This window comes from Phaethon aethereus (assembly GCF_964289735.1).
Source record: "Phaethon aethereus genome assembly, chromosome: Z".
NCBI lineage: Eukaryota > Metazoa > Chordata > Aves > Phaethontiformes > Phaethontidae > Phaethon > Phaethon aethereus.
Window position 1 is genome coordinate 69,225,860 of NC_138577.1, and position 14,056 is coordinate 69,239,915.

The 14,056-nt window shown below is 41.5% G+C and overlaps 1 protein-coding gene across 1 annotated transcript in view; it reads right to left on the bottom strand.

Annotated features, from left to right (window-relative positions):
* Window positions 1-14,056, bottom strand: part of SNX24 (sorting nexin 24) — a gene marked incomplete at its 5' end in the record, with an annotated part of 95,164 nt that overhangs the window by 42,715 nt on the left and 38,393 nt on the right. The window contains one exon of the mRNA XM_082013143.1: window positions 1,630-1,713. Within this exon, the coding sequence (XP_081869269.1) occupies window positions 1,630-1,713 (84 nt within the window). The remainder of the gene's footprint in view (window positions 1-1,629; window positions 1,714-14,056) is intronic.

Genomic DNA, 14,056 nt, shown 5'->3' on the forward strand with positions numbered 1-14,056 from the left:
AAAAATACTCTGTTCTGTTCTGTTCAGTTCAGTTCAGTTCTAACCTAACCTAACCTAACCTAATGTAACCACAGGAGACAGTCTACTTGAGTAGGGTGTGTTTTAAGCATATACATCCTGATTTCCCCCTCTTAATGTTTCCTAATTTATTTAGTTGTATAATCTCTACTCACCTGCTTTACTTTCAGTTGCAAGATTATTCTCCTAGTAAAATAAAGCACACATATACTGCAAGGCTTGATGGTGGGTAAGTGAGTTGTGCTACTGATTCTGACACTGTTGCTTATGTGGCACTGTATTCGGTGTGAACACATGGGGGGAAAATATCTGACACGTCTGACTTAAAACAATAAACAAGGGAATCAGTATTAAGAAGTGGCAGCTGATACCACAACTGGGCCAAGAAGCAGAAGTGCAAAAAATACTAGCACATCTTAATTACCGTGCAGTAAAGCAAAATACATTCTTGTTCTTCTGCTGTTTTGGGGCCAATACACAGATGGGTCAATAGTTGCCTTTTGTTGACCGAAGTTTGCTTATATCCATAGACCACACATGTCTGGCAAAATCCATCCTCTCTGTCACCAGGATAATGCTTCTTCCCCGAATGAGATGTTTTCTGAGCTGATTCAGGGCCACCAGCAAACATGTTGGTGTAGGTAAGATGCCCTGACACTGCAGTGGCAGGAGCTGTAAACGCCTGTGCTCCTCTCTGACATTCACAGAGGAAGCTTTTCCATACTGAAGGCACACACCACCAGTCAAAGCAGTTGAATGTGCACACATTCCACTGCCACTGAGAGCTACAAACCAACGAACGTTCAGATGACTCAGGTCCTAGGAACAATGGACTGAAGCTCTTCATTGCAGCCCCACACTGGTAATGGGCTGCAACAATTTTCCAGAATTCTCCTTCACAATACTTGGCCTCCATAAGGCAGAAAAATTGTAAAACTTGCCTTTTAGCTGCACAACTGTATAGCAGCATCCAGGTCAGTTTGGAGAGGAGAAATCATACTTTTTCTTTAACAGTCATCAAAACAATTTAAAGAACCATTAGTGGATAACGAATCTTGAAAATACTGAGTTCCCTTCTATATATTAATAAGATGATTCAGTAGACAAGCTTAGCAGATATTTTAGATCACATTCATTCCATGAAAAGCAGCAGAGTGAGATGGTCTGCTCAGTCTTTTTCATGTCTAGTTTCCTGGTGTATATAAGTTATTTCCTCAGTGTTACATATAGCAGGTTAGCAACTAACACATTATTTGCCTAATTGGACAAAAACCACAAATGTATTTATTTGCTAAAGAAATGTGTCTTATTTTGCGATTTTACAAGGAAAAAAACATACTACAGACAGCATTTTAGCAATACAGCATGCAAACAATAATCAAAAGAAAAGGAAAGTTTTAAGAAGTCATCATCCCCTTCCACAAAATAGAGAAGAAACTGAGTTAGCTGGGAACAAAGACATGAATCACAAGATTTGTTTTAAGATTTTTGATTTAAAAATTACAAGATTTTATTTAAGATTAACCATGTACAGTAACAATTTCAAGAATGAGGAAAACATCACAACTAAGACAAAACAAACTTACATCTTATAAAGAAAGAGATCACTACCTTTTTATGAAGTGCATGGAATTCACTATACCTCTTCTCCACAAAATGTTTCCTTCCACTCATGAGCACCTCTATTTTAAAGACCTGAAAATTACAGATAATAAAAAAGAGATTAATGTTACTTGCACAAACAGTTCTGTGGCATGGCTGTGACTACACATTTTACCACAGTCATTCCAGTAAATCCTTACAAAAAAACAGGGATAGCTCATGAGGTACAGAAGTACAACAATGATTAATGGGAAATATGGCTGAATCTTCTGTTAAGAAGTTTGTTCAACAAACATACAAAAAGACAAGTTAAGCTTGGACTGTATACTGTACATTGAAAACAAAGCATTAAAATATTCCCTTTCAGAAATATTTAACACATGTTGAAGTAGTTTAAAAAAATTTTAAAAGGAGGGTAAGAACAACACCAAAAAAGAGATAAAAGAAATAAAGATTCATTCATTTTCCCTCTTACAACACGGCATACTAATACACTCTATATCTGTTCAGTAAGAACTGGATAACAGAGGCAGTATGTTATGCATGGAAAAGGAGAAATAAATGCAAACACTGTACCATAGGTTAATTTCATCCTAACCTACAAATTCATCTGTAGTTTCAGTTGAGCTTGTGCTACTATCTACACCCCAGTAAAAAAAAACCCAACCAAACCAAACATGGCAAATGCTTGTTTTCTTTGTATGATACATGTGACAGCTTTTGTTGCTGCCTCTGGAAGGTTGAAAGGCCAGCAGAAGCAGCTCTCTGGATCCACTAATTAGCAGTCACTAACATGACATTTTCTTGATTGTCAGGTCACCAGGTCAGTTCTGAAGGCAAGTGATGAGAAATATTTTGAGGTACTCGAGAAAACATGGTCTATTAAGTGAAGACAAAATCCACAGAAAAGGAATACAGAAAAGGTGCCTGCTCTATCTAGGAGTTCTTTGTTTTCTGTTTTGCTCAGAAAATGCTGGAAATAATTATTTCCAGGACAATGAGACATGATGTTCAGGACAGATTATTACAGCAAGACCCAAGACTTATGCCAAATAAAAAATTCTTTGAAATAAATTTACAAACAGTGTTTATGCCTGAATGCAGAAAAAAGGGGTTTCTGTCACAACATGCCCAGCTAGCATTGATCAGAGCAAACATACAGAAACCATGCTGGATAAACACTTTTTATCATCCACTAGAACCTGCCTTTCAAAGTGGTCAAAATGCTATGGCTTTCACTGCTTAGCCAAATCACATTAGAAACAGAGAGCATTTTATTTAACCCAGACTGAAATGCATCTACGTTTGTTTGAATGCAGTATGGATGGGACTACAGTCATTTCACACAAATGTTTACATTACCAAAATTGGTTCAGATCATTGTAATAACTTGTGCTACATTTTACCTCTTCGAAAAGGACTATTTCTATGTCCTAATCACCGCTAGCAGACATCCTTATTTGGGTGCATTGATTTTTTTTTTCTCCCCTGTCTATTTAGACTATTTCAGGAGAACAGCTATTGGCTATTAAACAATTTTCCTCTACACGTGGAAAAAACTCCAAGGCACCCTTAGGAATATGTTCTAAGTTCAGAGTTGTAAAGAGAATCACATGCAAAGAAAAATCAATGTAGGCTTTTTTCTTTAGTTGAGACTTACCATCCTAATTATATGAGAGGAAAACATTATTTTCATCTTATTTTCTACACACTGTATAAAAGAAATAGTTCTGCAAGGAACAAAGTGCTTTGAATTGCACAGGAAAGCCACTGCACTGAAGGAATTTCGGGGACAACTTGGTGAGAAGAATGGATAACAGAATATGAAACTAGTGAATTTACAGGTGACCATGAGCGACTAGTTAAGGTGTTGCAAGAGTTTTGAATTAACTTGGTATTAAATCGCCAGGAATTATGAGCAACTCATAACACTCACTTACATGTCAGTTAGCTAAGAGCCACCACACCACTGTTTAGCACTTCTGTTAGCTACAGGGTTTGCCATGCATTTTGGAGAAGTCTAAGGGGCTCCTGCCTCATCTATAAGCACTCCCTTGACAGGTTACTTTCTTGTGAATCATGGCTTGGCTTGTGCAGTCCTATTTTGGTTTTAGTCATGTATGTGCAACTTCAGAGAAATGTCTTTCCCTCTGAAGTCTATAAACCCAGCATTTTGTAAAGAAGAATAGTTGGAATATGGGGAAGAAAGGACATATACATCCCTCTGTAGACCTTCTTTCTGAAGCATTTATGTATTTTGTTCTGTGTTTCATCACTGGTTTAGGAATTACGGAAATGTCTTCAGAACACAAAAAGTATGCAGCATTTATTCATCCTCCTTTTTAATCTTAGCTAAGTTTTAATTACTATTTCATGATTTTTGCTAACAACATGAAACTAAAGAATATATTTGCCAGCCACTTTTGCAGAAGATGTGAGGAGAACCACAGTTTCCTATGCACAGTGATCTTGCTTCCAAAACCACTAATCTGCAACCTTTACACCCTCAACTGGCTGTACCAGTATAGAGGCTTTAACTTTGCCTCCTACTGTCCAGAGCCCTTGGATCCAGCTTTAGCAGCCTTCTAAAATTTACAAAGCTGGACAACAGATCTGCTATGTATGAAGTTGAAAATTACTGTTTGAAAACAAAATTCTGCAAATGGCATTTCTAATTTACTCACTGTGGCTCCTATATTTCAGAGATATAAAGCAATTTGTGATAAATAAGTGGGCGATCTGTAAATGCTTTCCTTTAATACAAATCTAAATATTAAATTGGCTTACAAAGTAACTTATAAAGCAGAAATGCAAGTAAGTGAAATAACACATATTGTGCTTATGAACTTCATATTATTAAATGTCTTTATTTAGACAGCATAAATTCCATGTTTGCCTCTTCACTGACTACCAGCTCACAATCACAAGAACAAACTAAAAGCACAGAGTGAGTTTCTGTGCCACTATTTCACATAGTAACATGGCTTTGTGTGGAAGACAGAAAGATACATTAGCTTATGAGAGAGATAGGATCTCCTCATGGATTCAAAATAGCTATAGACAAATCTCACACAAATTTAACTGAGCAATTGCAGGCCCTGACAGAAAAACAATGTAAGGAAACTGGTGAACATAGATGAAAGTGCCAAAATAAAGACGGAAGAACTATGGGGGAAAAAATGCAACACTGCAAGGAAATTACTTTTCTTGTAAAAATGTTCATGTTCTATGAACAGATAACTCTGAAAAGACGTATGACTTTTTAGAAGTGACAGTTATTTAAATGAAAAATGCAACAATTAATCACTGAATACGACAAGTAAAATGCTTTTCCCATAGTCATTGAAATACCAGAAATTACACTGCACTGAAAGATTTGCAGTTCATCCTGACTAGAACACAAGGTACCATAGCTATGACACCAATTAGAGAACTCTTTACAAGTACTCTGAAACTAGAAATGTCTCACCTTTCCTGGTTACTACCACAACAGTTATCAATGATGTTGCATAAAGGCAGAAGATCATTATCCATTAAAAGCATTCTTTCAACAGAATTTAACCCATGTAAATGATGTATGGGACAGACACCTTTGAATTTGACATCAGTATGAATAATGTTATCTTTTGCCTAGCAGAACTGCAGATCTGCCACTGCAATTCATAATCATCAAACCTGTGAAGGAAACTCCTTAAGAAGAATTCCTAAGTTTTTAGTTAGTAAGATAGTAAAAACTTTCAGGTCCAACTACAAAATAGATATACACAAGATTAAAAAAACAAAAACAAAACATTTTTTGTCTCTCTTCTTTGCCTCCACTTAATTCTAATGATACGAATTATATTCAGATCTTGGAAACCATTTTATTCATTTGCTATTGCTAGCAAGTATGCCTAATTTTGCCATGTTCCTGAATTTATCCAGTTTTGATCATTAGCAAACCTCTAACTGAATGATCCTTTTTCACTATTTTCAAGAACAACACTTACATTTGTTTTCTTGCTGCAGAAACTGGACAGTACTAAGCAGTAACTGAATTGGATTATATACAGGCAAACAATTGGTATTGTATCACTGAATTTCCAAGACAGGAAGCACAAACAGAAGAAAACAGGAACCAACAAGACACACAAGAGCCACCCATGCCATCCTGTAAGTCGACCAGTGCTGTAAATGCACATCAACAGCTGTGTGGTAAATAACATTGATACTGCCCTCCTTCAGTTTTTACCTATGTCAAATGCTTACCCTGGATACGAAAGAGTATCTTTTATCTGATAACTTGATGCAGCTCCAGTAACTTTGTCTTGAAAAAACCCAGAATGATGTTTAACAAAAAACACAGACAAGAATGACAAACATGAGAAGGAGTAAAACTTGAGAGGAAAAACATGGGAGGAAAACTAACAAGAAGAGGAACTTCTCAGCTTCGTTTTTTATTAAATGAGAAATACACAGATGGCACTTTTATATTCACTCATGGAAATTACATTAACTATACAGTTTATAATTATGGTAAATTAATAATAAATAATGTGTATATTTATACATGGAAAAATGAATTGCAAAGTATATAAACTTCTGAAAAACTACAGTTGAGAAATAGATTTGGGGCAGCCTTGTTTAGGATGAAATACAAAAATAAGAAGCAGAAAAAGAGAAATTTACAAAAAACAGATACATTTGTCTAACATTCAGCTAGGAAAGAAAACCCCACAAAAGTCTAGTGCTGTGCTTTTCTCTCTCAAGACCAAGCTTACCAACACTAATTCTATTTAATCTATTACTTACAGAAATAATACATCCTTTTAGATGCTTCAATATACTTGACAGAGTTTTGTCTGAGGAGCAGCTAATGCGTTCAAAATGTCAAGAAACTCAACCTTAAACCTTTGTCATGGCTGTATGGAAGGAATTCCAGAGCAAATGAAGTGACAGCTACGGTCCATGAAACATTAATAGGATTTCCACATGTTTAGTGTTTCATTATTGTTCAGACAATGGCACATTTTCTGTCTCAGTTGTGCGAGTGCGTAGAACAAGACCACGGCATACAGTAGAGATCAAAAGATGACTTTAAAACTATCCCCATCCAACTGATCTGGGGGTAAACAATATTCCACAGAATCAGTAAGACCACCTGAGGGGGGGCAGTAACCAGAGCTGCATGTAGCTACAGCAGCAATGTGGTATCTCAGGGGAGTAAGTGCCTCATGGCAACGCTCCATACTTCTGAATGCCCTCCACAGCAGAGGCGGAGATGAGGACAGTATTCAGAGCCAACTCAAACTTCAGAGCAGTCTTGATAAAACTGAATCTTGTTATCCCCCAAATGAAAACAAATTAACTTATTCTGACTTCATCCTTTGGAAGGGGGGGTGGGGTGGTAAAACGCAGTTTGGCAGTGGGCACAGGGCAGGTCAAGGGCTCACTCCTCTCCCAACCACATTCCCCCCAGTTCTAGTTCTTCTGTGCCTTGCACCCCCTGTTCACTTTGGGTTATCCCCACCATGCCCATTTGCTGAGACTTAAGACCTTCTGAGCCTTAGGCAGGTTGCTCATAGTCACGCTTTTGCCTCCTCTCTGTAGCAATTGCTCTCCCCACTCTAGACAAGCAGCCCCTGCACAAGCTCCTGCATGGTCTTCCTGTAAGGAAAGGGCCTCCTTCCTGTTGCATAACTGGGAAACAAGTTGGGGCACAGTAAAGAAAGATGTAGAATAGCCCCAAAGAGCTCAGTTTGCTCCATTTGGTTTTGCTGGGGCCGTAAGAAGGGATGAAAGTGGCTGTAAGAGGCAGTAAAGGAAAAGAAGTGAAAGATAAGGTATTAGAAGTTGAGAGTAATCAGAGTGTTGAAGGGGAGGATGGACAGGGACAGTGCTGAGTCGTCTGTTCTTCCCAGTAGCAGTCCTCATATGTGCTGAACCCTTCTTCCTGATGGCCACAAGAGCAGGTGGAAAGCAGACAGGCAGCTCAGCTAGCGCAGATGTTTGGAGCACTTACCCTCACAGGCAGCCAATGGGCCCACAGCTACCTCTGCCTACCTGCTGACTCAGGCAACTGCTTGTTGTGCGTGTGCTTTGACCTCCAGTGGTATAGCTCCACTCAATGTAAGTGTTTCACTTTTACTGAAGGGCCCCAAAGAGGTTCCGATCCACTACATTAGCCATTACAAGAGGCACTTATCTTGCCTAAAGTCAGCTCAAAAGTTGGGTTGGACCCACAAACAGTCCCTTTCTCCCACCCCAAGCACTGTCATGTCAATTATATGAAATCAGACTGTTTCACTTAGTCCCAATTACAATGTACAATATTAAGTTACAGCACAAGAAAAAAAATATGCAATTTTATTAATGCTGGAAATCAAGGCTTGACATTATGCAATTATGACGTTGCTTTGTCCAGAATCTGTGAAGGAGAAAGACCATGTCAGAGAAGTGAAACATTCACTGCAGGGTTTCCAGAGAGTATTCCCAACAGCTCCAGCCTGTGTGAAGCAATTAACTGACCCTTCCTGGCCTGGAGAAGCAGCCTTACAATAGATTTTCTACTGTGACATAAACCCATTGAGAAGACAAGTATGTTGTTTCACTGACTCCTCTTAAAACTCATGTTACTGTAATCTAACTTGGACCTTCATTACTGAAAAAATAAAAGATGTGTACCTAAAAACAATCACAAGCACACATTCTTATAAATGTGGCTCCTACTTCAAATGTCTCCTTACTAATCTTATGTAACCTTCAGCCATTTATTTACTGAAAAATCCGTCTCTTCACAAACACTTACCAGTGTTACTGGTACCGGAACCTACCTAAGCCAGACTACAGGCTCTTTGAGAACCTTTCAGCATTTTTCCCCACCAATACTACAAAATAATTAAGGGTATTCCCTGTCCTACGCTCTTTTGCAGTACAGGCCTCCTCCACTCATAAAATGGCACAGTGTTGGTAGGAATTATGGACAAAAGGCATGCATAGGACTTGGGAGTATTCCTTCTGAAGATGGCCTTTGAGAAGCATATGTTGTATTTCTTTGGGTTTAGAGGAAGAGGTAGTAAACCAAACTGCAACCCAGTCAGAGTTTTGAAATTCCTACAACATGGGAAGCTCGAGGAAGGCTTCTATGGGTCTGTCACTGTTGAATGAAAGAGTAGCTGACATAAAAGAGTAAGTAGTTTTCTGATTTTTTCAACTCCCTTTAAACCAATCTTTTCCAAACACATGGTTCATAAAATCCCATAGGAACTTCTCTGTCATTTCCTGAAAAATAACTTACTTGGCTTTCCAAGCTAAAAAGCCTCTCCCTTGCCAGCACAACACTGACTATGGAAATCTAATTTGTAACCAAACCAAGAAGCTACAAGATCTGACTTGCTTTGGCCCTGCAGAGCACAACTGTTACACAGATGACACCCTCTTAAAATCTCATTGTCACTGTGGTCACCTATTTGGCTAACATCCTTAGAGTCAAACTTAAGGAAAAATGCGTTGATCTTTTACTGAAAAAGGGAAAAGTTCCTAACACATGCTAATGCCTATAGTTACACAGACAAAAATATTAGCCTGCTCTGCTCTATTTGTCCATCTGGATCATCTCAATGTCTCTAATCGGAAGTGTTCTACCAATAGAACAACCATGAGCCTTTTTATGGAAAAGATGAACTTCCCAATAGAAATAGTACATTGGGATAAAATACTTGAATATTGCAAAAAATAACTGGTGGCAAAAGTATATTTACATGAAACAGATTAATTCTAAGTCTGATGAAATATGAAGACTCTTTTATTTTGTCACAAAATACTTTTCTATTTTATCTGGAGATTCTGTAAAGAGTCAGCTCACTTCCCAAGGCAGGATGCAACTCCTAACCACAATTAAAGTGCCCCCATACTGCAGTCAACCACCTGTACTAGAAACTCATTTTTGCGAGAAGCTAGACACAAGACTAAGCTTTTTTCTAGAAACTTAAAAGTCTGTGTTACTTTGTTGGCACTTGTATTTGCTGTCTGGAGAACACTTGGGCCACCTAAGACCTCCAAAGCACAGATGTTCTGTTTACAAACAGAAATGTCAAATGGTGACAAAGAACACACTAAAAAAAGTATACACGCAGCAAGGTGATGATGAGCATTACAATTCAAAGGAGCTGGCTTTGTACTGCCTCATATTCCACGGTATGTCTGCCATGGTATGTGAATTTAGCCTTTTCCTCTGCTAGTGACTAACTAAACACATATGAAAATGAAACACAACAGCATTTAGTCAAGTTACAGTTATACACAAGCTATTAAAAATCAGCTCCACATTCTTCACAGTGAGTAAATACCAGGGCAAAGAAATACCGTATATCCACCTTGCATCTTCTATTATCAGGGTCTCTCCAGTAATTCATCAGAAAAGTCTCTGCTCCTCTTTACCTGTCAACATAAGTAGTTCATCCAAATCAATCTGCAGGAGCAGTAGCCAAAATAGTCAAAGGAGGTTGCCTTTCTAAATGTCTGTGCAGCTTAGCAAAGCTCCTTTGTATATTACATTTAAACATTGAGATTAGCATGTCTTCACCGCCAAAATGGAGGATTCAAATGCTATTTTGTTAATAAAAGAAGACGAGCAGTCAGGATGCATGCAACATTTTAGGCAACTCCTTTCAAGGAGTTAACTCATCCAAACTTTCACTAAATTAATACTGGTCTGCCTTCCAAAATGAATCACAGAATCACAGAATCACAGAATCACTAGGTTGGAAAGGACCTTTAAGATCATCAAGTCCAACCATTAATCCAGAACCACCATGTCCCCTAAACCATGTCCTGAAGTGCCACATCCACACGTTTTTTGAACACTTCCAGGGATGGCGACTCCACCACCTCCCTGGGCAGCCTGTTCCAATGCCTGACCACCCTCTCAGTGAAGAAATTTTTCCTAATATCCAATCTAAACCTCCCCTGGCGCAACTTGAGGCCATTTCCTCTTGTCCTATCACTAGTTACTTGGGAGAAGAGACCAACACCCTCATCGCCACAACCCCCTTTCAGGTAGTTGTAGAGAGCGATAAGGTCTCCCCTCAGCCTCCTCTTCTCCAGACTAAACCACCCCAGTTCCCTCAGCCGCTCCTCATAAGACATGTGCTCCAGACCCCTCACCAGCTTCGTTGCCCTTCTCTGGACACGCTCCAGCACCTCAACATCCTTCTTGTAGTGAGGGGCCCAAAACTGAACACAGTATTCAAGGTGCGGCCTCACCAGTGCCGAGTACAGGGGCACAATCACTTCCCTACTCCTGCTGGCCACACTATTCCTGATACAGGCCAGGACGCTGTTGGCCTTCTTGGCCACCTGGGCACACTGCCGGCTCATATTCAGTCGGCTGTCAACCAGCACACCCAGGTCCCTTTCCGCCGGGCTGCTCTCCAGCCACTCCTCCCCAAGCCTGTAGCATTGCATGGGGTTGTTGTGGCCAAAGTGCAGGACCCTGCACTTGGCCTTATTAAACCTCATACAGTTGGCCTCTGCCCATCGATCCAGCCTGTCCAGATCCCTCTGCAGAGCCCTCCTACCCTCCAGCAGATCAACACTCCCACTCAGCTTGGTGTCATCTGCAAACTTACTGAGGGAGCACTCGATTCCCTCATCCAGATCATCTATAAAGATATTGAACAAGACTGGTCCCAGAACCGAGCCCTGGGGAACACCACTCGTGACCGGCCGCCAGCCGGATTTAACGCCATTCACCACAACTCTCTGGGCTCGGCCATCCAGCCAGTTCCTCACCCAGCGAAGAGTAAACCCGTCTAAGCCTCAAGCCGCCAGTTTCTCCAGGAGAATGCTGTGGGAGACGCTGTCAAAGGCTTTACTAAAGTCCAGGTAGACAACGTCCACAGCCTTTCCCTCATCCACTAGGCGGGTCACCTGGTCATAGAAGGAGATCAGGTTGGTCAAGCAGGACCTGCCTTTCATGAACCCATGCTGGCTGGGCCTGATCCTTTGGCTGTTCTGCAGATGCCCTGTGAGCACTCTCAAAACCAACCGCTCCATAATCTTCCCTGGAACAGAGGTCAGGCTGACAGGCCTGTAGTTCCCAGGATCCTCCTTCCGGCCTTTCTTGTAGACGGGTGTCACATTGGCAAGCCTCCAGTCTTCTGGGACCTCCCCTGTTAACCAGGACTGCTGATAAACGATGGAGAGTGGCTTGGCAAGCTCCTCTGCCAGCTCTCTCAGTACTCTCGGGTGGATCCCATCAGGCCCCATAGACTTGTGGGTGTCCAGGTGGCTTAGCATGTCCTTGACTGCTTCCTCCTGGATTATGAGGAGTACATTGTGCTCTCCATCCCCGTCTTCCAGCTCAGGGGGCTGAATATCCTGTGGATACCTGGAGTGGCTATTAAAGACTGAGGCGAAGAAGGCATTAAGTACCTCAGCCTTGTCCTCGTCCTTGGAGACAATGTTCCCCGCCATATCCAGTAGGGGATGGAGATTCTCCTTGCCTCTCTTTTTGTTGTTAATATATTTGTAAAAACATTTTTTATTATCCTTTACGACTGTGGCCAGACTGAGCTCTAGCTGGGCTTTTGCCTTTCTAATTTTGTCCCTGCTTGACCAAACGAGATCTTTGTACTCTTCATGAGTTGCCTTCCCCTTCTTCCAGAGGTGATAAACTCTCCTCTTTTCCCTGAGTCCCAGCAAAATCTCCCTGTTCAGCCAGGCCGGTCGCCTTCCCCGCCAGCTCTTCTTACAGCACATGGGGACCGCCTGCTCCTGCGCCTTTAAGATTTCCTTCTTGAAGACTGTCCAGCCTTCCTGGACCCCTTTGTCCTTCAGGACTGTCTCCCAAGGGACTCTCTCAACCAGTGACCTGAACAGGCCAAAGTCTGCCCTCCGGAAGTCCATGATAGCAGTTTTGCTGAGTCGTCTCCTTACTTCACTCACAACTGAGAATTCTATCATGTCATGGTCGCTAAGCCCAAGATGGCCTCCGACCACCACATCTCTCACCAGTCCTTCTCTGTTTGTAAACAGCAGGTCCAGCAAGGCACCTCCCCTGGTGGGCTCACTCACCAGCTGTGTCAGGAAGTTATCCTCCACACACTCCAGGAACCTCCTAGACTGTTTCCTCTCTGCCGTGTTATACTTCCAGCAGATGTCCGGTAGGTTGAAGTCCCCCACAAGAACAAGGGCCAGCGAATGCGAGACCTCCGCCAGTCGCTTATAGAATGTCTCATCCGTCTCTTCATCCTGGTTGGGTGGCCTGTAACAGACTGCAGCAGGATGTCTGCCTCATTGGCCTTCCCCCTCATCCTTACCCACAAGCACTCTACTTGGTCTTCACAATCTTCGATTTCTATGCAATCAAAACACTCCCTAACATACAGAGCCACCCCACCGCCTCTCCTTCCCATTCTATCCCTTCGGAAGAGCTTATAGCCATCCATTGCAGCACTCCAGTCATGAGACGCATCCCACCATGTTTCTGTGATGGCAACTACGTCATAGCTGTCGCGCTGCACAATGGCTTCCAGCTCCTCCTGTTTGGTGCCCATGCTGCGTGCATTGGTGTAGATGCACCTGAGCCGGGCTATAGATTTCAACTCTGGCACGTTGAACCTACCCCTAGGTTCAACTCTAGTGAGCCCGGTTTTAGCCCCTCCCCCCTCCAATTCTAGTTTAAAGCCCTCTCAATGAGGCCTGCCAGCTCATGAGCAAGAATCCTTTTTCCCCTCGGCGTCAGTTGCACTCCATCATTTGCGAGGAGACCTGGTGCCGTGTAAACCGCAAAATGGAAACCTTATTACCTCTGCTTTGCCCGCCATCTGCATTACTCTCATATGCAACTAAGAACACTGTTTCAAACATTGTCACTTGTTTCTGAAAAGAGTAATCACATCAATTTATGCAAGAATGCCATCCCAGTCACCAAAGACTTCCCTTGCCGGGTCAATCTCTTTTGGATGAAATTCAAAGTGGGACAAAAAAATAAACTCAAGTATCTGTAAGGCAGTTTCATTTCTTACTGGGCTAAGACTGCTATGACTGAGACAAGACCTGAAAGAGATTACGAAGATGTGGTTATCTATACATCCAACTTCAGAAAACCAGATGGTTCTTCATGTCCAAGGAAGGTGGAGAGAATGGAAGTAGCAAACTCAGCACAACTGCTGAAGAAAATGCAAGAGCAGCTATTACAAACAGTGCCCCAAAATAGTAAAATATACTGCCCAAATCAAGCTTGAAGTTTTTAAGCTTCTGAATTTACATGCTGTGACTAACAGGGCATTTATGTTGTAGTTGGCCTGGTGGCCACAGTGAATGCAGATATTCCTGAGCCAGATTTAAACTAGTTCAGGTCCTGCTGGCAGCATAACAGTTGCAGTAGCATGGGCAGCACAAGCTGCAAAACTGGTGGCAAAGTCTGGACAAAGCTCAGTGCCAAGGAGGCCAG